This window comes from Pavona decussata, unplaced genomic scaffold (assembly GCF_977016875.1).
Source record: "Pavona decussata unplaced genomic scaffold, jaPavDecu1.1 SCAFFOLD_102, whole genome shotgun sequence".
Taxonomy (NCBI): Eukaryota; Metazoa; Cnidaria; class Anthozoa; order Scleractinia; family Agariciidae; genus Pavona; species Pavona decussata.
This window is the reverse complement of record NW_028145517.1, coordinates 5,059,130-5,079,518: the sequence shown is the minus strand read 5'-3', so window position 1 is coordinate 5,079,518 and position 20,389 is coordinate 5,059,130. Positions and strand designations below refer to the sequence as shown.

The 20,389-nt window shown below is 41.0% G+C and overlaps 3 protein-coding genes across 5 annotated transcripts; all 3 read right to left on the bottom strand.

The window, feature by feature from the left end:
- Positions 1-317: 317 nt before the first annotated feature.
- On the bottom strand, positions 318-1,695 carry LOC146471804 (uncharacterized). The gene is made up of 2 exons (XM_085120838.1): positions 1,577-1,695; positions 318-964 (listed from the first exon to the last, which is right to left on the bottom strand). The coding sequence occupies exon 2, from the start codon at positions 948-950 to the stop codon at positions 432-434; it is 519 nt and encodes a 172-aa protein (XP_084976964.1). The 5' UTR covers positions 951-964; positions 1,577-1,695; the 3' UTR covers positions 318-431.
- A 4,008-nt stretch (positions 1,696-5,703) lies between these two features.
- LOC146471803 (uncharacterized) lies at positions 5,704-7,094 on the bottom strand. The gene is made up of 2 exons (XM_085120837.1): positions 7,035-7,094; positions 5,704-6,357 (listed from the first exon to the last, which is right to left on the bottom strand). Exon 2 carries the CDS (start codon positions 6,341-6,343, stop codon positions 5,825-5,827), a length of 519 nt encoding a protein of 172 aa, XP_084976963.1. The 5' UTR covers positions 6,344-6,357; positions 7,035-7,094; the 3' UTR covers positions 5,704-5,824.
- A 665-nt stretch (positions 7,095-7,759) lies between these two features.
- Positions 7,760-19,755, bottom strand: LOC146471802 (uncharacterized). Of its 3 annotated transcripts, none has more exons than XM_085120354.1 (7): positions 19,166-19,755; positions 16,747-17,214; positions 16,152-16,354; positions 15,578-15,908; positions 14,102-14,829; positions 13,393-13,605; positions 7,760-12,836 (listed from the first exon to the last, which is right to left on the bottom strand). In XM_085120354.1, exons 2-7 carry the CDS (start codon positions 17,207-17,209, stop codon positions 9,375-9,377), a joined length of 5,400 nt encoding a protein of 1,799 aa, XP_084976480.1. In that variant the 5' UTR covers positions 17,210-17,214; positions 19,166-19,755; the 3' UTR covers positions 7,760-9,374. The 3 variants fall into 3 exon arrangements, with proteins under 3 accessions (XP_084976480.1, XP_084976479.1, XP_084976481.1); XM_085120353.1 differs by having other exon boundaries at positions 16,747-17,221; positions 19,172-19,755; XM_085120355.1 differs by having other exon boundaries at positions 19,172-19,755.
- Between the last annotated feature and the right edge of the window lie 634 nt (positions 19,756-20,389).

The following is a 20,389-nucleotide window of genomic DNA, read 5'->3' as shown; positions in this document are numbered from 1 at the left end:
TTCCAATAGGAAGAGTCTTGGAGAACATCCTATGAAATAAACTCTTCAGGCGTGTCCCTATCAAATAAAATTTTTACTACTGACAATGCTATAAATTAACGTTTTATAATCATGGAGAAAGCAGTTTGCCAGGATTTGAAACTTTATATAAAGGATATTGATCATCCACATTCATCATAAACTTGTGCAGGATTAATCGCACTCTTGAAAATATATTCCCTCAACAAATAAAGGAAAGGAGTGGTTTTCAAAGGTTTATAGCACCAAGTAGCTTCAATGTAGATAGTGAATAAAAAAATAACAAAACACAGCTTTCATAACCTCGGGTCATTTATTGTCACCAAACAAATAACTACAAAATCATGGCCGTTTTCCTAGCGATTACAAGTGTACTTTATTATCGAGGTTTCAGCACAGAGTAGGTTGCTAGTCTAAGCCAACAGTCCATACACATCTGCGCACGTTTTGCCGCCATTGTTGCCTTCGCCGTTGCCGCGTAAATCCTCTCCATACCAAAGGCGCAGTTCACTGTTAGCAAAGACACAGTGAGGTTTCTTTGGGGCACAGAACACGAGAACAGACGAGGAGGGGGTATAACCGGCCAGAGTGTAATATCCGTACCCGCTGTTGACTGTTGATGCATCTGGTGCCAGTATCTTGTTGTTCTGATCAGTCAAAACAGCATGCAGATGTCCAGTTTTTTTATCACATCCCCAGTAGCTGTAATGGCGTCTATTACACGTCACCTTACCCGAGCGATGCACGAGCATGAACGAGCTCACGAAAATATTTCGATGGTAGGTGAACCGACCGTACTGGTTTCCTTTAGCACCGAAGCAGACCGGTGACTTGTTGAGTTTCACCCAGCGAGGGCAGGTCTTTGATGACGCTTCACTTGGAAAGGGAAACACCACGGCCAACATGGCGATCATCAGAAATTTGGAAAACATGGCTTGAATTTTAACTGAAACAGAAGAATAATTGAAAGTGAATACATTGGGAGGAGGTAGAATTTGGTGAATCTTAGAAAGGTTATGGAAAATGTTTGTTTGTATATTCAGTTGTAATCACTTTTTAATCGTCCGTGTTCGCTAGGGATCCGGTTGACATTTTGAAGGTAGCCTTCTTAGATCGAACGGAAATTCGGAACGACTAAAACACTTCCCAACACGCCAAAGAGAAGTAACCTTTCAAAGCTGAGAAGGAAAATCCGTCTTGACGGAACCATATCACCAATTTTGAACACGGACTGAAAATCCAGACTGTTTATCTTGGTGAATGTTGAATCATTTTAAATGTTTCTTTTGAATAGTAAGGACGCGACTTCAAGTGAACCGCAAATAAATTTTCGAAAATTTGCTCGATTAGTTAAATTAATCCGTGAACCAAGCCAGTTTTGGACGGATAAATTAAGTTTTCCTCTAGCTTCTATCACCCATTACAGGTGTATTCTCCAAATTTCTATTGCGCATTCTCAGGAAATCTAAGTATGTCTTGGTTATAAAATGCGCTAAATTTCGCCCACAGTCTTTCGTGCACAATTCGAAACCATGCTAATCAATGTCGAATATCTTACCTTCCGTGGAGAGGTAAACTTCTTCAGGTAAGTTCGGGCTTCACCGAAGGATTTTGTCAAACGTCTTTTCAAGTAGCCAGACACCATTGAGAAGATGAGCGCTAATTTATTTTCAACAGCTTAACATCGATTGCATCAGAGAGCCAGAACTCGATTTTTCTGGTCAATTTGTAAACAGACATCTCCCGAGATTATGCGGCGGTGAGAGACAAAGCGACAAATCACAGTGCATTGTTTCTCTTTGTTTATTATGGTTTCAGTTTTTTCATTTTTACGCGGAATGCCCTGAGGGCAGCATGTGTATAAACTTGGGCTGGGTATCTTTTCTTTTTTCTTCATACAAACATTAACTTATTTATTAAACTCTGCTCTATCCTAAAAGGGATCTATGGTTCTGATTGTCTTCAACAAAAACGGCCCAGTCAAAATCTATTATCGGCGCGTATATCACGAGGGAGACGACCCCGTCATCCCTACCTGTGTGACGTCAAATCATCATTTGATTTATTCACTAAACCAGTATTAAATTCTGCTCTCACCTAGAACGGATGTTTTTGCCCAATATTGTGGCGGTAATATTGTTTACATGTTTTGGACTCAAATATGCCGTTTCAAAAAACAATTAACCATTTTAAAGCAGTAAATCGAAAGAATAACTTCTAAGAAGCACTCGACAGTTAAAATGGTGGAAATTGGAGAGTTCCTGGCGAAGGAAGCATGCTTTGTTTGACAGTCGTAGGTTCCGAGATGATAAGGTAACACACACATCACATCATTTTGTCGGATTGATGCTTAAACGCTGCTGGAAATCCACTTCACAAAAACATTAAAGGTTTGATTGTCAATTTTTACTAAAAGTTTCTTTTAGGAAAACTTTTTGCCTGTTTTTCTTTCTGTTTTTTTTTTTGGTGAAACGAGAACAATTTGTAATCTTAAACTTTTATTTAAATTACATAACTGTACATAATATAACCAGAATAGAAAACGTGATTTATGCCATGTGTCTGTGGTCATTACGTTTTCGTAACGCAATTTCCGGTATAACGATATAGCGTAACACAAGGGAATACGGAAACAACATCACGCTATCTTTGTGACTCAAACTATTCAATTAGCTAGGATAGTTTAAAAAATCTGCGAAGCATACAATGGGAATAAATGAGGCCAAATTAAGCATCCCGTGAAAATGCTGTTATGGGCATCCAAAAAACTGGAAAAACTGAATCACGGTGGTAAAAGCATTACCGATTACCTTTGTCCCTCCACAGTCGAACCTTTATCCTGTTCATAGGTCTAAAGTGTGACAATTCAAATAAAGGCCATGCAACAGAACCTTCCGGTAACTTTATTTGTTTTGTTGAGACATCATATTCTAATTCGCCACCCCGCTCAACAGAATGCATGTGTATAAAACATTTAAACAGTGGAATACCGATTTTTTTCGAACCTCAGTTGCTAGGGAAGCCGAGTTTCAAAAATCGGGGGTAAAAATCTGACCGACGCAAATCGAAGGGAAACAACGTTTGGTTCGAAGAATCGAAAATTTTGAAAAAATCGAGGGTTCCAGTATTCCTCTATATCATGACTATCATGCATGTAATAGGCAACCACTATTGGGGTGTGTCAACACGAGCCGTATGTTTGTTTTGTTAGTCATCATGTTTGCTTTTGATTCACTTTGGACCTTATTTAAAAATATAACTATACGTCACATCTACAACGCATTTAAATTGAATTTATCAGGCATAATATTCAGCGTTCTTCATAGATCTCCGGCCATAATTTGAGCTTTTTAAGGCCAGTGAACACTCTCTTTTCCTTCTCTTTCCAATAGTGGAGAGTGGTCTTTTCGGCTCTCATTTTCACGCTCGGTCGAATCTAGAATACAACTCAATGATTTCATTCCAAAGACAAATTATTCGTCTAGACGAACTCTTGCAGACAATGTCTTGCTCTTATGGTCATCAGCGTCTCGTTGTTCCATCAAGTCGTTCACAAGCCACCTGATAATTTGGCGGAAAGACTATGGTTCGTCTTAACGCACCGGTTCCGTCTCTTGCACCCGAAAGGTCAGTAAAAGGATTCTTTATTGTCATAGTGTTCCTAAAGTAAATGGCGCGCGCATTTCGACCAATCATTGGCACTACTTGATCCAATTATAGTCTCAAATTTCACAGAATATTAGCCTTCCTTAAGGCGGTGTCCAGGCATTTTTTCTCTCTCATGTTGTTTCCTACCTTATGTACGCTCTGCACATAAAACAGGAGAAGATGTTCCTCCGGCCATCTTCCTGCTTTTGAGCAAAATATAGCGAGATAACCTTATTGACATGTGACTAAATAAGTCTTTAGGAGACTTATTTTATAACCGACACAGCCTTTGAGACTTATACGAAGTATGGTTCCCAAAGTAGTTGGTCTATGTTGATGAGAAAGAGAAAGGAAGGTTACTTTCCAACTGATCCTATTCATATATACTACAACCAACAAACCTGGCTTTTAAGGTATTTCCTACACAAAACGCATCAGTTTTTCGGTAATAATTGCATTGGTGTTATTCCATCTCAAAAACTAGTGTCTCGAAGAGTAAGCTCGAATAGAGTTATTTCTTTCTTTTCTTATCATAGTGGATTTATTTTCTTCAATAACCCAGCATTAAAGCTTGGCACAATAGCCTGGCACTTGTTTAAAATCTTAGGGTCGGTGTTAGTTGATACAGTATGTTTAGGTCTCGATCATTCCCTCCTAAACAATGGTGGGTCACTTCAACTTGCTGAGCAACCTAAAGGCGAATTTGTCGAAGAGAGTCATGCAATGCAGCTTAGCGAATTCGGAACAACTGTTTTAAGAGTAGTCAAACAAAACAGCTGTTAGTTTTGACTCTGAAAATTAAAACAACTGAGCAGCAACAACTATGCCTTGGCATTACTATTAACATATATTTCAAAATTCGTAAAGTGCCTAGTAACGATCTGTAAAAAATAATAACAACGAGGAAATCCTCCGTACAAGAATAAATTCTACTATGTAGTACCAGCAAAACGTTTATAGAGATTGAAAGACCTCGCGCTTTGGCGCTTCGTGTCCAGATGTCCAAAGTCAGGACTGTTTCAGAGGCAAATAAAATAGGCGTGGGCGCAAACGTACGGGCCAGACTTACAGAGTAGCATAACAAACAACAACACTGATGAAAGTACTGCTCAGAATCTTTCATTTGAATGGTCACGATTAAGGATTTCAAACGTTAGAACCACATTGTACAGCATAATTTCAGCACCACAGGAACGAACTGCTCAGTACATTTCATTTGAACGGTCACACATTAGGATTTCATCAACAGGCGCAAAGTTGGAACTACCTTGCACAGCATAAAAAGCAGCACCACAGGGAAGTACTGCTCAGTAGCTTTCATTTGAATGGTCAGTTGGTCACCCTTTAGGATTTCATCCACATCCTTACAATTACAACCCCATTACAAGACTCACACAATTTGTTTTATACTTGAATAACATAAAGCAAGTACAGATTCAAAAACTCAGTTGTCTAACAAGAACTAAATGTTTGTTGGATATGGGATTCGCTCAAACCCTTAATTTAACCTTAATAATAGAACACTTTCCCAAGCGGAATACAAATGTAAAATAAAAAATTCTCTACGATAAACATGCCACCTTAATGAGATGATAGCACCACTCCAAGATAAAAACAAAAGCTTGCGGAAGTTAGGAATTGCCTCCTTTCAGTCTACAGCGCCTCAAGCGGTAATTTTTTATTGATTTAATCAGAAGCCTTGGGAAGGGGCATGTCCAAGGTTCCAATAGGAAGAGTCTTGGAGAACATCCTATGAAATAAACTCTTCAGGCGTGTCCCTATCAAATGAAATTTTTAGTACTGGAAATGCTCAGGCTAACGTTTTATAATCATGGAGAAAGCAGTTTGCTAGGATTTGAAACTTTATATAAAGGATATTGATCATCCACATTCATGAGTAAACTTGTGCAGGATTACTGATCGCATTCTTGAAAATATATATTCCCTCAACAAATAAAGGAAACGGAGAGGTTTTCAAAGGCTTATAGCACCAAGTAGCTTTAATGTAGGTAGTGAATAAAAATGACAGAACACAGCTTTCATAGCCTCGGGTCATTTATTGTCACCAAACAAATAACTACAAAATCATGGACGTTCTCTCAGCGATTACAAGTGTACTTTATTATCGAGCTTTTTTAGCACTGTGTAGGTTTCTAGTTTAAGCCAACTGTCCATACACATCTGCGCACGTTTTGCCGCCATTATCGCTTTCGCCATTGCTGCGTAAATCCTCTCCATACCAAAGGCGCAGTTCACTGTTAGCAAAGACACAGTGAGGTTTCTTTGGGGCGCAGAACACGAGAACAGACGAGGAGGGGGTGTAACCGGCCAGAGTGTAATATCCGAACTTGCTATCGAGTTTTGATGCTTCTGGTGCCAGTATCTTGTTGTTCTGATCAGTCAAAATAGCATTCAGATGTCCAGTTTTTGAATCACATCCCCAATAGCTGTAATGGCGTCTATTACACGACACCTTTCCCGAGCGATGCACGAGCATGAACGAGCTCACGAAAATATTCCGATGGTAGGTGAACCGACCGTACTGGTTTCCCTTAGCGCCGAAGCAGACAAGTGACTTGTTGAGTTTTACCCAGCGAGGGCAGGTCTTTGATGAGGCTTCACTTGGGAAGGGAAACACCACGGCCAACATGGCGATCATCAGAAATTTGGGAGACATGGCTTGAGTTTTAACTGAAACAGAAGAATAAGTGAGAAGTGAATACGTTGGCAGGAAGCAGGCCGACTTTGATGAATCTTTGAAAGATCACCGAAAATGTTTGTTTGTATATTCAGTTGTAATCAAATTTTAATCGTCCGTGTTCGCTAGGGATCCGGTTGACATTTTGAAGGCAATCTTCTAGATCGAACGAAAATTCGGAACTGCTGAAAGACCTCTAGCCTGCATGACAGGCGCTAGAAAGGGGAAGGGAGAAAGGAAATCGGGCGCGCGTGACGCGAGGGGAAAAGGAAAAGGGAGCTTCCTTTTCCTTTTCCCCTCGCGTCACCTGCGCCCGATTTCCCTTCTCCCTTCCCCTTTCTAGCGCCTGCCACGCAGGCTAAAAGATCTCTAACACGCCAAAATAAAGCAACCTTTCTAAGCTGCGAACGCGGAAAATCCGTATCGAACCATATCAGTAATTTTGACTGAAAATGCAGAATGTTTATCTCAGTGAACGCTGAATCATTTAAAATGTTTCTTTTGACTAGTAAGGACGCGACTTTAAGTGAACCACAAATAAATGTTCGAAAATAGTCTTGATTGGCTCATAAAATGCGATAAATTTCGCCCACAGTATGAATTCTTATCACCGTAAAAGCCAACTTTGTGGACAGTGCGAGACCAGGCTAGTCAATGTCGAATATCTTACCTTCCGTGGAGAGGTAAACGTCTTCAGGTAAGTTGAGGCTTCACCGAAGGATTTTGTCAAGTCGCTACACACCAATGAGAACGCTAAATTGTTTTCACCAACTTAACATCAGAGAGCCAGAACTCGAATTTTCTGGTCAATTTGTAAACAGACATCCCCCGAGTTTACGCGGCGGTGAGAGACAACGGGGCGAATCACAGTGCATTGTTACTCTTTCTTTGTTATGGTAAATGAAAAAACTGCCGGAATGAAGCGGTAAAAGAATTACCGATTACTTGTGTCCCTCCACAGTCGAACCTTTATCCTGTGCATCGTTCTCAGTAAAGTGTGACAATTCAGATGAAGGCCATGTAACGGTACCTTCCGGTAATTTTTTTTGTTTTGTTGAGACATCATATTCTAATTTCGCCACACCGCTCACCAGAATACATGTGTATTAATTAAATAGTGGAATACCGATTTTTCGAGCCCTAGTGCTAGGGAAACTGAATTTGGTTCGAAAGATCGGGAAATTGAGGGTAAAAAATTGACCGAAGCAAATCCACGGGAAACAACTTTTGGTTTGAAGAATTGGGAATTTTGAAAAATCGAGGGTTCCACTGTATAATGTAATAGGCAACCATTATTGGGGTGTGTCAACACGAGCCGTCTGTTTGTTTTGTTAGATATCGTGTTTGCTTTTGATTCACTTTGGACCCTTTCAATTATGAACTATACGTCACATCTACAGTGAATTCTAATGTTATTTATCATACATGACATTCAGTGTTCTTCATTTATCTTCGGCCATAATTTGAGCTTTTAAGGCCAGTGAACTCCCTCTTTTCCTTCTCTTCCCAATAGAGAAGAGTGGTCTTTTCTCCCATTTTCATGCTCGATCGAATGTTGGAAAGCCTTCTGACGATAAACATATCTAGAATACAAGTCGCTGTTTTCATACTAAAGACAAATTATCCGTCTAGGACGAACTCTGGCACACACAGTCTTGCTCTTATGGTCATCAGCGTCTCGTAGTTCTATCAAGTTTTTTACGAGCCACCCGATAATTTGGCGGAAAGACTATGGTTCGTCTTGACACACGCGGGTCCGTCTGATCAAGGGTTGTTTCTCCGTCTCTTGTATCCGAAAAAGTCAGTAAAGGGATTCTTTATTGACCGATGTCATAACGTTCCTAAAGTAAATGGCACCCGCCTTTCGACAAATTATTCGCAAAGTCTTCCATTTATAGCAGAACCATCTTCTGTTCATGTGGTGGAGTTAGCTTGGAGTCTCGGTTATCATATTGGCCTTCCTAAAGGCGATGTTCAGGTCCCAGTTGTTCAAAGCCCGATTAAGCTAATCCTGGCGGTTAACGTAAACTTTGATTCGAGCATATTTACTTATCCGTAAGGATTCGTCAAACGATTTTTGTCCCTTAGCTTTGCCTTTGACTTTTCTTGACCATTAGCTTAAAATGAGCTTTTTTTAAAAAAATTTTTAATAAACGAGATAAAAACGTCGGTTAACTTTTAATCAAAGATTAGCGTTCATCGGCTTTCGAACAACCCGGCCCAGGTGCTTTGTAAGCTTGGCCTACCACATGAACCTGGTGCGTCTTTGGAATCCGATTACTTAGGGTCGGTGGGCAACCTAAGGGTGAATTTATCGAGAGAGCCTTCTAAGAGAACAATGAACTACTGAATCATAATTATAAATGACTTCATTTAGAATCACATTGAGTAAGGGTTTAAAAAAAGACAAAACTAAAGTTACTGGTTTTAACACGAAAGTCTCGTAAACGATTATGTTGAATCGTTCAAACTATACTCGCTTAAATAGAAATTTTTAGAAAAATCTTTATCAGGAAACTTTCAAATCTTTTATCCTCGAGTGAGTAATGCCTGTCAAGATTCAGAGTAAATTAGCCTCCGTGATTGCTCGGCAACAGTAAAAATCTTGTAAAAATCAGGTGATGTCTTTCCACTGCAGCTGAACCAGCCCACAACGTCGAGTGATGCTGACTTCGTGTGGCATGTTTAAAGTTGGTGAGCAGTTACGCGCTCTTGTTAGTTCTAGTGTACTGGGCTACTAGATCATATAATATACCAGTGGACAATCCGCCTAAGTATATGTTAGAACATGCAGTTTTTCTCTGAACAGAAATCTTTTTCTTGGATAGGAAATTAACTTTCGCACAGTCGAGGAATTGTAGACCTTAAACAATTTTACACTTATCCTTGTTGTCAGTGCAAAGGCATTCACGGTATCAGCGACTCAGTCTCATCAGTGTCTCATGGAATAATGGCATACCCGCATTTCATGATTCAACTTCAGTGGCTGTCCGAAGGAAAAGGTAGACAATTACAAATCTTGTATTGGAATACCATTAATCGTCACGTTACTGGAGAAAAAAATATTCTTTGATGCAAACACTGAACTTCCACCCCCGATAATAACATTTGGACTGGCGTAGACAGCTTTTCTTGTTAATTCTGTTTTCTGAATGTCAGTCTGGTCCGAATCGTCATCGGCATCTTCGTCTTCATCTCGCTCCGTGCCGCTAGAAAAATCTTGACTGGATTGCAGCTGACTCTCGAGCGGACAGTCCTTAAACGGTGAGTCTTGTTTTGGCAAATTTTCTGTGTATCCAGAAATGTGAGGTCGTAGCGACATCAGCTCTGGTTTGTCAGCTTTCGCTACCACAAGGTGGTTACCAGCTGCGATCATTCGTTCGGGTTTCCAGTCTGACGTAAAGGAAGCAAGCTTTAAGCCCGTCCCCAGATCCCAAGCATCGATATTGCGATTGCTAGAACGATAGTTTGAGAATGCCACTCGGCCGTTTTGTGTAACATTTATAGAATCAGCATCATTGCAAATAAACGTATATATGCGACTTCCACTGGCAATGTCCCAGACGTTGATGCCTCCATCGCTTTGGCCAGTGAGAACGGTGTTGCTGGTTGTTGAGATTGCCGTGGAGATTACGGAAGGATCCTCACCATCAGTTTCCAGCCTGTGTGTTAGGCATCCGCTTTTCAAGTCCCAAAGCAGTGCTGCATAGTCCTTGGTTAAACAAGCAAGATAGCGTCCGTCATCTCCAATGCATCCATTCCAGAGCAGCAGCTGAGTGCCTTTTTCCTCTAAGATCCTCTGTTGTTCTGATTGCGGATTTAACAAGACAAGAGGTATCGTTTCATCATCATGGTCCACAGTCTGACCTACTTGGCTACAGACCACAGCACTTCCATTTCTGCTGACAAGCATGTCTTCGAATCGATATTTTTGACCAAACTTGTATTGTTTGACTAGCTTTCCATCATTGATGTTCCAAACTTTCAAGTTACGTCGTCCGCGAGAGAGGGCAATGACATGGTTGTCGTCAATGAAACCAAAAGCTTCTGTTCTTTTGGATGCTTTACCCTGCAGACATCGTTCAATCTTTCCAGCTTTCAAGTCAAAAACCTGGAAATGAAGAAAATTCTTGTCGTGGATGTAGCCAACAGCATGGGCTGTTCCGCGCATTCGAATAGTGCTGGGTGGTATGTCATCAGTTGACACTTTAAGGGCACGCACCTTTGTTCTAGTCAAAGTATCCCAAATGAGAACTTCGCTGGAATTGTTAATTTTTGCTATCGCGATAGCATGTCTGTCATCTGATCCACGAGTCAGGTAAGTGATTGAGTCAACTGAAGACACGGCTTTATGATCCTTAGAGGCTGTAGCAACGTCCTTTTTTCCTTCTGTAACGGCTTTCTCTAAATCGTAAATACGAACTACCTCGTCGTGAGCAATGGAAATTCCAAATTTTCCATCTCTTGTGTAGAATTGTTGGTGTATTATCAGCGTTCCAAATGAATCACTCTTCAACGTTTTGTACACGGTTCCATCCTCGAGGTTTGTAATCATAATTTCATAGTCAGAAATACCCACAGCTTTTGAGCCGTCGTCTATTACTTGAAGACGAAGAAGGCCTGAGTTGATTCTAAATTGAGGAACTTCTCTGACTAGATCTCCCGAGTGTATATCATACAAACGAAGATTGTTTCTCTCTGAGGAGGTGGCGACTACTTGCTCTTTAGAGGTCACTTTGATTTCAGCTATACAGCATGCATCGGCTTTGCTGAATACCTTGACCTCTCGAAGCTCGTCTCCTGTCCTGCAGTTGAGGACTTTGAAACTTCTTGAATCATGAACACTGAAAGCTGCCAGACACCCCGCTGCCCCCAAAGTCCCGTACTCTTCATCTGTATTAATCTTGCCTATGTCAATCTGGTGCACTAAACGGCCACCGTGAACAGTCCATATCTTCAGGTCTTCGTCTGTTATTGCAACAATCCGCGTATCATCGTCCACAAATGAGACTGGTGGCATCGGACTGTACTGGCTTTCTTGTGCAAGGGCACCAAATCTCTGTACAATTTGTCCTGTGGATGTTTTCAAAAGCAATATTTCGGCGGATCCTGCCAATAGGAGAAGGTCTGGTGTAAGAAAGCTTCCCTGGATACTCCACACAAGGCCAATACCTTGGGATTCTGAAATAGTTACTCTTTGAAGAGTTTTTCCGTTTTGCAAGTTTAAAACGAAGACTTGCAGCTCATGTGAGGTGGATGAATTGGCAATGTAAGCAGTTTTTCCGTCGCAGCTAAAACCACAGCACTGTGAATCTGACTCTCCGGGTATCTTCATCGAAGAGATCAAGGATCCCCCAGGGGTCGTCAGACATTTGTCACTTGGTATGAGGCACGGAATTGAAGACGAATACGCCTGTTGAAGAAGGTGGTTGATACCATTAAATTTATCTTTATCGCGACATAGGAGTAGTCTTCCAAGAAGTTGGGAGGCCAGCTGACTGGGGTCGGCTTTCAGCGCAAAGGATGACAACTGCATCGTTTTCTCTAGGACGACGAAGTCATCATCTTTTGGATTTAAAAGAAGTGCGGCGGTGAAGTCATCGAGTACTGATTCTACCGACGTTGCTCGTAGTTTTGCTAAAAGGAACTCAAAGTTGCAAAGACTCTCTTCCTTAAGCCTCTTGACCTCATTTGCGTGCAGAAGATGGTATGGCAGCTCATTTAACTTTCGCAAGTTGAAAATCGGCACCCTTCCTTTCTGGTTGTGAAATATTAGAGGTTGTCTTGCCACCAAACGATCCTTCAACACCGTATGTCCGTCTTTGTCGACATAAGGCTTTGTTGAACCACTCGACCACTTACCCGTAAAGAAGTCAGCAAGTTTGGAATGAACCTCTTCTCTCTTCACTTTTAAGTAACGATCGGTGGCCACTTCGATAAACTGGCGATGGTACCAATACACCACGCGAGCGTCATCTGCTCCTCGTTCGATCAGGTAGTCTCCGATATCGGAGCGGATACGAATCCACAGGAGTGGTGGCAGTCTTCTTACGGGAGGGGTCCAATACTGATAGACATCATTAAGCACCTCATCATCCAGCGATAAGACGTCTTCCAATTCGGATTCTGTCAGGCCATTTTTGGATGCAGTGATGTAAGCTAATGCTTGGTTGACTAGAATCTTTCCATGCCGACGTTCAACTTGATCTAGAAAATCATTGATGACGTTTTTCACGCCAGACGCTAGCTTTGTTTCATTTGCAGGGGTGAATGAACTCCAGCGGCAAGCTTCGTCAAACGACAACTTCAGGTACAAGGGCAATGGACACTCCTGAAAGGCCCCTAAAACCTTTTCTTTTTGAGCTGTCGTCAAGGTGCGCTGAGAAGAGGACAACCAGCTCTCCAAAATGATGTCAGCTTTACCTACTGGAAGCTTTGGAACCTCCTTGAAACACGAGTCTGGAAACAGTACCTACAGCACAGTAAAAAAAAGAGAACATTACTGTATTGCATACACGAAGTGTAGCGTTCAATTGCATATTATGACATTAAAACAAACAAGCTGAGTTCATCAAGGCAGTTGTTTGTTTTGTTCAACACAACATTCCTTATGGTCCAAAGCAGCTATAACACGATTAGTTATTATAAAGAGAAACGTATGGGTTGCGTGTAGTATATATTTTGTCTCACAGGTGATATGAAAATGTCAGGCTTTTTACCTAATTTCCTTGTTTCAACAACATTGAGGTAGGTTTACTAGAAATTGTCAAGGACTGTCAAAATTGCTTCTGTTAACAGGTTGCTGCCATTAAATTGTTTTATCACAGAATGTGCATGGCGTTGTCGTTTGTCTGATATGGGTTTTTCTCTCTTTATGCCGCGCGAGTGAAGTTATTATCCATGGCTAATAATAAAACCAAAAGGAAAATGTTTAAGGGTTAATCAGTCAAGAAGATTAGTTTTTCAGACACGTGAAACGTCTAGTTATTTTTATATAATTTTTTTCTGCTACCACACGTGCTTTTTACCTTTAAATTAGGAAGGCATTCGTATTCTGAGCCAGGTAGGGTCGACATGATCAAGTACAAGTTGTCAGGTAGTTTTCTAGGCAACCAATCTAAGCGTCTTCCTCCCTCGCCAGCAGAAAGCTGGTCAAGAGAATCAAGCATCAGCACCACTGGACGAGATGTACAGGCTTCATCCAAGCACTTTGAGAAGAAATCTTGCAACTCCATTAGATCCTGCAGGAAATCCATTACACCGATCAATATCTTGCTACTGATCATAAGATAGGTAATTTTTTCTGATTAATTTGCCATGCGTGACAGTGTTTTGTTTGGAACCAATTAGATACAAACTCTGATAATTTGGCTTGACGCCGGTTACACGAAGTTTTAGATGTGTGTGCTAGTTTATGTGATATCACCCTTTTGGTCCATAATATTCAACGCTAAGAGAATGTAGTTGTCCGGTGTATCTTTACTCTAAATGGTTCCATTGTGACAATCTCCGGTCCCAAAGACTGAAAGCTACGAACTGCCTTGTATTGCATTATAAACAATGCAAAACGAAAGAACTTGCAATGAATCAAATGCTAACAAAATAAATAGTACTGCAGGAAGATACTATTTCGTTAGCTCTAATTTAGTAATGGTTACACATCAGGATTCATTCTACAAAATTAAAATTTTAAGCACATTACGTTCTGCTGAAAATGGTTTTTGGAGTGAGGCTTACCTCGGGGATGTCTCCAATATCATTTTCTGTAATCGTGTACAACTGATGGCAGACACTTCTTAACAGCAACCTGATACTGGAAGATTCTGGAGATGTACCGATGAATCTCAACACCACAATAGGCGACTCCAGCCATTTCCCAATCTCCACAGCCATCTTGGCCATAATGGAAGTCTTCCCACAGCCTGACTCCCCATGCAGTATGGCCACACGTTGGCTTTCATTTGCTAGCAAGGATTGCCTCACTAAATATAGGAAATCATCTCGCCCTTGACAGGGTAACCCTTTTCTTTGGCAGAATAGGGCATGTTGTAGCACCTCCTCAGCTGCTGAATCTTTGCTGTCATCAGTTTCGTTCTCTTTTATACCTTTCTGAATCATGCTAGTCAAAACGCTATATACATCGGTACATAGTTTTTCCAGGTATTCGGCATGCTCAGCAGATGTATCTGGACTGATACCCTCACTAGTCCATTTGACATTGTATTGGATCACATTGGATGCAGGCAATGCTGCTGGGAGATCTTTTTCTCTCAATCTGGTCAGCAGATTCTGTGCAGACTCGTCAATTACTAAGTGGGTGTTTTCGTTACTCTTGTCCACGAATTTTCTAGCTTCGCGATCATCAGCATTTTGGATAAGATCAGTAATTACCCTCTTAAACCAAAAGCAGTGCTTTTCTGGCGTTGAGACTGTAACGATTCCACGACGAATCTCGTCTTCCGTTACTAAAAGAGGACAATTATAAAAGGCCCGTTAATCTTTGGGTTAGAGATTTGGGTAAGCATTTAAGACTTGTGTTGAGTCCTGAGACAAGGTCGATTGGTAATCTGCTCCACAGGACTTCTCGGTCCACACAGGCGTATAAAGTAAAAAATACTTTATACCTAACTTAAAAATGCTAAGAGAAGGGATTACCGCTATGAAGATACTCGACACTTTATGTCACAAAACGGAAAATATTTGTTCGGGGACTGATGCCTCTTCGGCTATTTCACCTAAATTCACATACAACATAGTCTGTGAACGCAGACGTGGCGACAGCCGGAAATACGTCTGCGTTCACAGGCTAGTACTTTCCTAATGCTGTTTACAAATTGATGTGCGACATGTGCACCTAAATAAACCAACTTAAAACTTTTATTTAATAGTGGTATTTCGTTGCAACCCAAGCCTCCTGATTTTAGCCTGGCGACTGCAGCGTGAAGCAACTGAAAGTATTATTTAATCCTCCTAGCCTCCACTAGACCCCACGGAGCGCTAGTCTGTCGCGTTTGTTTTCCGTACCCCTTGATATTTGAAGAGTGAAGGTTCGCCATTATTCTTTTATCACGTCAGTAAAGACACAAACAAACAAAGAGAAAAGTTTCTTCACTCTAACATGGGGGTAGAGCCCAAACTGAAGCATTGACTTTCTAATGGAACGCCTACAGTATTGCCACCGTGGTGTCAATCAACTCAACAGGAATACATTACCTGACATGTAATACTTTTGGCGCTCTTCTTCCTCAAGTATATGATCAGCGGCCGTCCTCAAAACAACCTGCATTCTTTCAAACGCTGCCCACCAATCAGCGGACGCCTTCTTACGTAACTCATTGTTCACATAGTCACGATAGTGAGGCAGTAGTGATGTGATTGGCTGCAGCAGATATTGGGCGGGAGCAGCATTGTCATCTCGCCAAAACCACCTTTTGAGCAGTTCGTGATCGTCTTTCTTGTCAACTGCTCCAAGGAGCTTCTCAAACTCAGAAGCGGGGATCTTGGCTGGAAAGGGACGGTAGCCATATTTCTGACCTAGAAAAGTCTGTAAATTTGAAAAGGACGGAAATTTTATCAAGAGGAAATTAAAAGCTGATAACAAGTAACTGAGACAAACCCGGCAATATTTGGATTCTGTGTGGGCTTTGCCAGGTCTGGGGTTAGAAATCTTTTACCTTTTTAGACTAAAACATGATGATTGTGTCTTAGGTCTACATCTGCAGCGTGTGTAACGAGTCTTTCTCAAACTAAAACCAGAAGGGAAGAAGCTACGAGGATATGAACTTACAATGAAGTTGGGTCCAGTTGACAGCTTCTGACATGCGCGCAGCTCTCTCATGCAGAGTTCAGTAGTCATGTGATCATCAGTGGACTCGTCCCGGACTCCCCATCTCATGTCCACCACTTGGAAGTCATAACCTCTTTCTTGACAGTAGGATTTCAGTCGAGGGTAAACTCGCTCCATCAGGGTGTTACGTTCCACGAAGGTATCTGAACAGAGAAAAATAAAAACAGAACAAGACAGGTAAGTGTAGTTAAAATCAACACAAATAATGCCTGAGTTGATGGAAACTCCGATAAGCCCATGCTCCTTGTTTCCTACTTGTGTAATCCGTTAACTACGCCGGCCGACATTTTCTATTGTTAGTACTGATCAGTTTCCTGTGGATGAAGTTTTCGTTGTTTTTGTCCTTGTCAGTTATCTTAGAGACCACCCCAAGTGAACCCTTAAATAGGAGTTGTCCCTAGAGTCCCTAAGTGGTGTCCTAAAGGTGAAAGTCAGTTTAAACGGCTTTAGATCCTCAAGATGTTCGTGAGCAGAAATTGGCTCGCAAACCGTTTATACTTTCCTTCAATCCACAACGACAACTTTTCATGCTTACCTGTAAATGTGGAACTTGTAAATATCCTGACAATCTTAACATTGTCTGCGATGCTGATATTCAAGTCTTCCAGTAAAGCTTTTCTCCAAGCCTTGGTGAACTCTTCCTCTGAAGATGCTCCATCTATCATTGGTTTTGTTTCGCTTACTTCCACTGTGCTTGAAGTTTCCTTGACACTTCTGTTGGACTCCAAGCTGGCGGAAAACGACCTCACTGAGTCCTGGTCAGTGTGGTTTTCACCATCATTGCTCTCATGCTCCGACTCACTCTTATCGCTCTCTTCTAGTGATTGATCATTCTCGTCGTCATGGGAACCGAGAACTGGCTGTTGGGCATCGTGTCTGGAGGCATGGTTATCCGGTTCAGACGGAGTGGTTTCAGCATGCGCAGTAGTCTGACTTGTAGGAGCTGGCTGGCTGTTAGAAACAACCGTTCTTTTCTTTCTTGACACGATAGCGCCCATGTTTTCTGTTTTCTGTTTGGTGTGGAACAGAGAGGACAACAAATGGTTAGAAAGTCTTTGTGATTTCTAATTTGTTAGCTTATTACTGTCATACACTTGGTTCGGTTGTTTTTGCTTAATTAAGACAGGTTTATGATTTTGCCATAGTTAACATTCATTTTAATGGTCGCACTTTAGGATTCAACCACAGATTCAAAACGATAACCATACTTCGTGTGTAGAGGGCGGTATATTGTTTAATCGAATACTTCACCGTGGGCAGATATTGAAACACCTCTCTCCAAAGAGATTCAGAGCGTTGGTATGGTATACAATTGACAATACAGTTATACTTTGTAGCTGGGGTTAACGTGTCATCTGCTAGCATCTTGTCCAGGTGGGATAATTAGTGGAGTGTTGTCCTAATCGATTCATGCTCAAGACAGTGGGAGGTTTGCAATAGCAATTATTAACTAACACCAATGACAATTTAGTGAATACACTTGCAGTTTGCAACCTGTAATCGTTGATCGATACGATAAAAAGAGAAATGAGCCCCAAACGTAAGAAATCAATGATAAATTTTCCGCTAAATCTAAACTTGTCGCCAAATGCGCCATTGTTCCATGATTGAAATGGGGCGGGGGGGGGGGGGGGGGAGGTGGTCTAAATTTATCATTTAACTGTCCAAGATTGCGGGTCCTTGCTTTAGAAGCGTGCTTCTAAACGAATTCAATAAAATAAATAAATAGCGAGTTCAATTTACACAGCTATTGAAATCTAAGCATATGCAATAGTAAAAAAAAAGGGCCTTGCTTGCAAGTTCCAAGTGTATAAAGTTCTTGCATTGGCTTCAGGCTCGTGCAATGTCCTGTTTTCAACATGGACTTTATGTTAACGTTTAATTTTGAGTGGGTGATTCATAGTCAGTATGGTCTATCTCGTTTTACATCGCATTATACACCAATATCAAATGAATACAACTTGAAAACAATGTCATGCATTCACTGGTGACAATTATTAATGATGACGTCACAACAATAATAATGGATTGACGTGAAAAACATCATTGTGCTCTTAAATCTTCCTTTGTTTCATTACAGGGTTTCTTGCATTCCTTTTTCACTTATACACAACCTTTAACTTAATATGGTGACTCGTAAAAATCCACCTATAATTAATCTACCAGACCATAGAACTTTGCGACAATTGTCTCTTTAATAGACTTCAAATACCCTATGTACATGAACTCGCTAATTTGGAGTTTGTGGTGTTTACTAATTCACATTATCGGGAAAAGATTGGAGAAATTCAAGATTTTTTGCTGCTTTCCATCTTGGCCAGTATCCAATAGCGTATGAGGCTATTACATCGCGAGATCGTATACTGACTCGCCATTGAGGCACTTGGCCAAATAAAATATTCGCGGTAATTTTTTTTCTGCGGGATGCCCTATATCACCCCATACGATTGAAACCACGTGTTGTACAGAGAAAACGTTTTGGGGCACTTAATACGGAATAGAGTCGGACTGGGTAAATTTCCAATTTGCCACAATATGTGGACTGTTTTTAGTGTACCAATTTAGTTTATTCGTTACGTTTTCATTAAAATAATCACCGATTTAACAAACGCTGAAACGGGGCTATATGCAATCCAATACATAATACGGTTGTCAGGCAATATATTATAGTTAAGAACAGCGTTATATCCGAATCATTTTTAACATTCTCTTTCCCGGAGGATTGAAGCGGCTGAATCGGTAAAGAACTCGCTTGCAGTTCCAGCCAGCCAGTTCTGTGGACAAATGTGTGGATAAACTCCAGAAACTCAGATGGCCATTCGAATGAAGGTTGCTAAACAGTAGTTAAGCCTGCGACTGCTTTACTTGCTTTCTTTTCAATGCTTTGTGAAATGATGTTCTAGATTGTCTGATTTTGGGCCTCATGTGCTGAAAAGCGTAAAGGTAAAATTAACACTTACCCGGAGTTTTTAGTCCGTCTGCCAGTGGAACTCAGTGAACGAAACTCAGGAAATTCACAAATCGTGATTCTGTCATTTGGGTCATTTGGCGTATCCCGGCCAAATATTAATAAGTGACCATCTATCGTTCCGCGCAATTACTAACAGTGTCTGTGCCAAGAACTGAAACCGCTGTTCATACAGCATAACACAGCTAAATAAATACAAATTTATGTGGAACGTCCATCGTCGTCGAGTGAAGGATGTTTTATAGTCTTGACAGCAACATAACTGTTCAATGTGGTTACTTGTTTCCAAGGCAAAGAATGCGGACAAATTGAAAACATCATGCAAGAGTACCATTATACAAAAGCGCCTCATGCTGATTTTCATTTAGATGAAAAAGCCCCGGGGTGACAATACGAGACGTAGTACAAGCTAGATCATTCGTCCGTTCATGCACTGTTTACAATCATCCTTGGCTGCAACAAAACGTGTTTTTCTTTTCTTTTTAAGAACATTAGGTTGCAGTTAAATTGTAAGTTCTGTGGACTTGCCTTGACAAGCGGTTGTCCTTAGGGTCTTCTGCTTTTTTTGCTTTTTGATCACGCTATCGCGACCCCCCTCTCCCGGTCCTTCCCATTTTTCACCCTCCTTCCAACTTTCGCGCGATGGTCAAAAACCAAAAAGCAAAAGACGATTATTACGTAGGCTTTTTCTCGGGTAACAGAATTAAAAATACCAAACGACGCTTTTTCGTCAATGTGTGCATGGAAACTGTAAATGCATAAATGGCTGGCGCCGCGGATGAGGATACCAACTTTAAGGGTCTTCAAGGGAAAAGTCGGCCTGAAAAATGTTCAAGTCCTTCTGTTGCGTTTAGACTGATATAAATCGCAACAACTGATCGCGGCTTGCTCTTTCGTTAGAAGTGTATTTGAGTCCGTGAACTAAGGGTAAGACTGACTGAGTATAAATTTGGTAAAATTTCTATCAATAATCCTAATACCCCACCTCCTCCCTCACTAAATCAAAATGATTACTCTTGAAATACCTTCTAGCAAATTCTTTTCAATCCAGGCTTCACGAGGCTCCACATCACGAAATATTTTAAAATTCTTTCTTGAACTGACTCGATGGGAGCTATTTTTGACAGGTGGTCGTCAACAAGTTTATTGTAAGGTGAATGAGCGAAATTTTAGCGTTTTTTTTTTTTTTTTTTTTTTTTCGTTGAATATA

Excerpts from the sequence above, each read along its gene's own strand:
- LOC146471803 (XM_085120837.1), bottom strand. The coding sequence starts at position 6,343 with ATGTCTCCCAAATTTCTGATGATCGCCATGTTGGCCGTGGTGTTTCCC.
- LOC146471802 (XM_085120354.1), bottom strand. The coding sequence starts at position 17,209 with ATGGGCGCTATCGTGTCAAGAAAGAAAAGAACGGTTGTTTCTAACAGC. Across the intron at positions 16,355-16,746 it reads TACAAGTTCCACATTTACAG|ATACCTTCGTGGAACGTAAC; the intron begins GTAAGCATGAAA and ends TTCTCTGTTCAG. Across the intron at positions 15,909-16,151 it reads CAACTGGACCCAACTTCATT|ACTTTTCTAGGTCAGAAATA; the intron begins GTAAGTTCATAT and ends TCAAATTTACAG.
- LOC146471804 (XM_085120838.1), bottom strand. The coding sequence starts at position 950 with ATGTTTTCCAAATTTCTGATGATCGCCATGTTGGCCGTGGTGTTTCCC.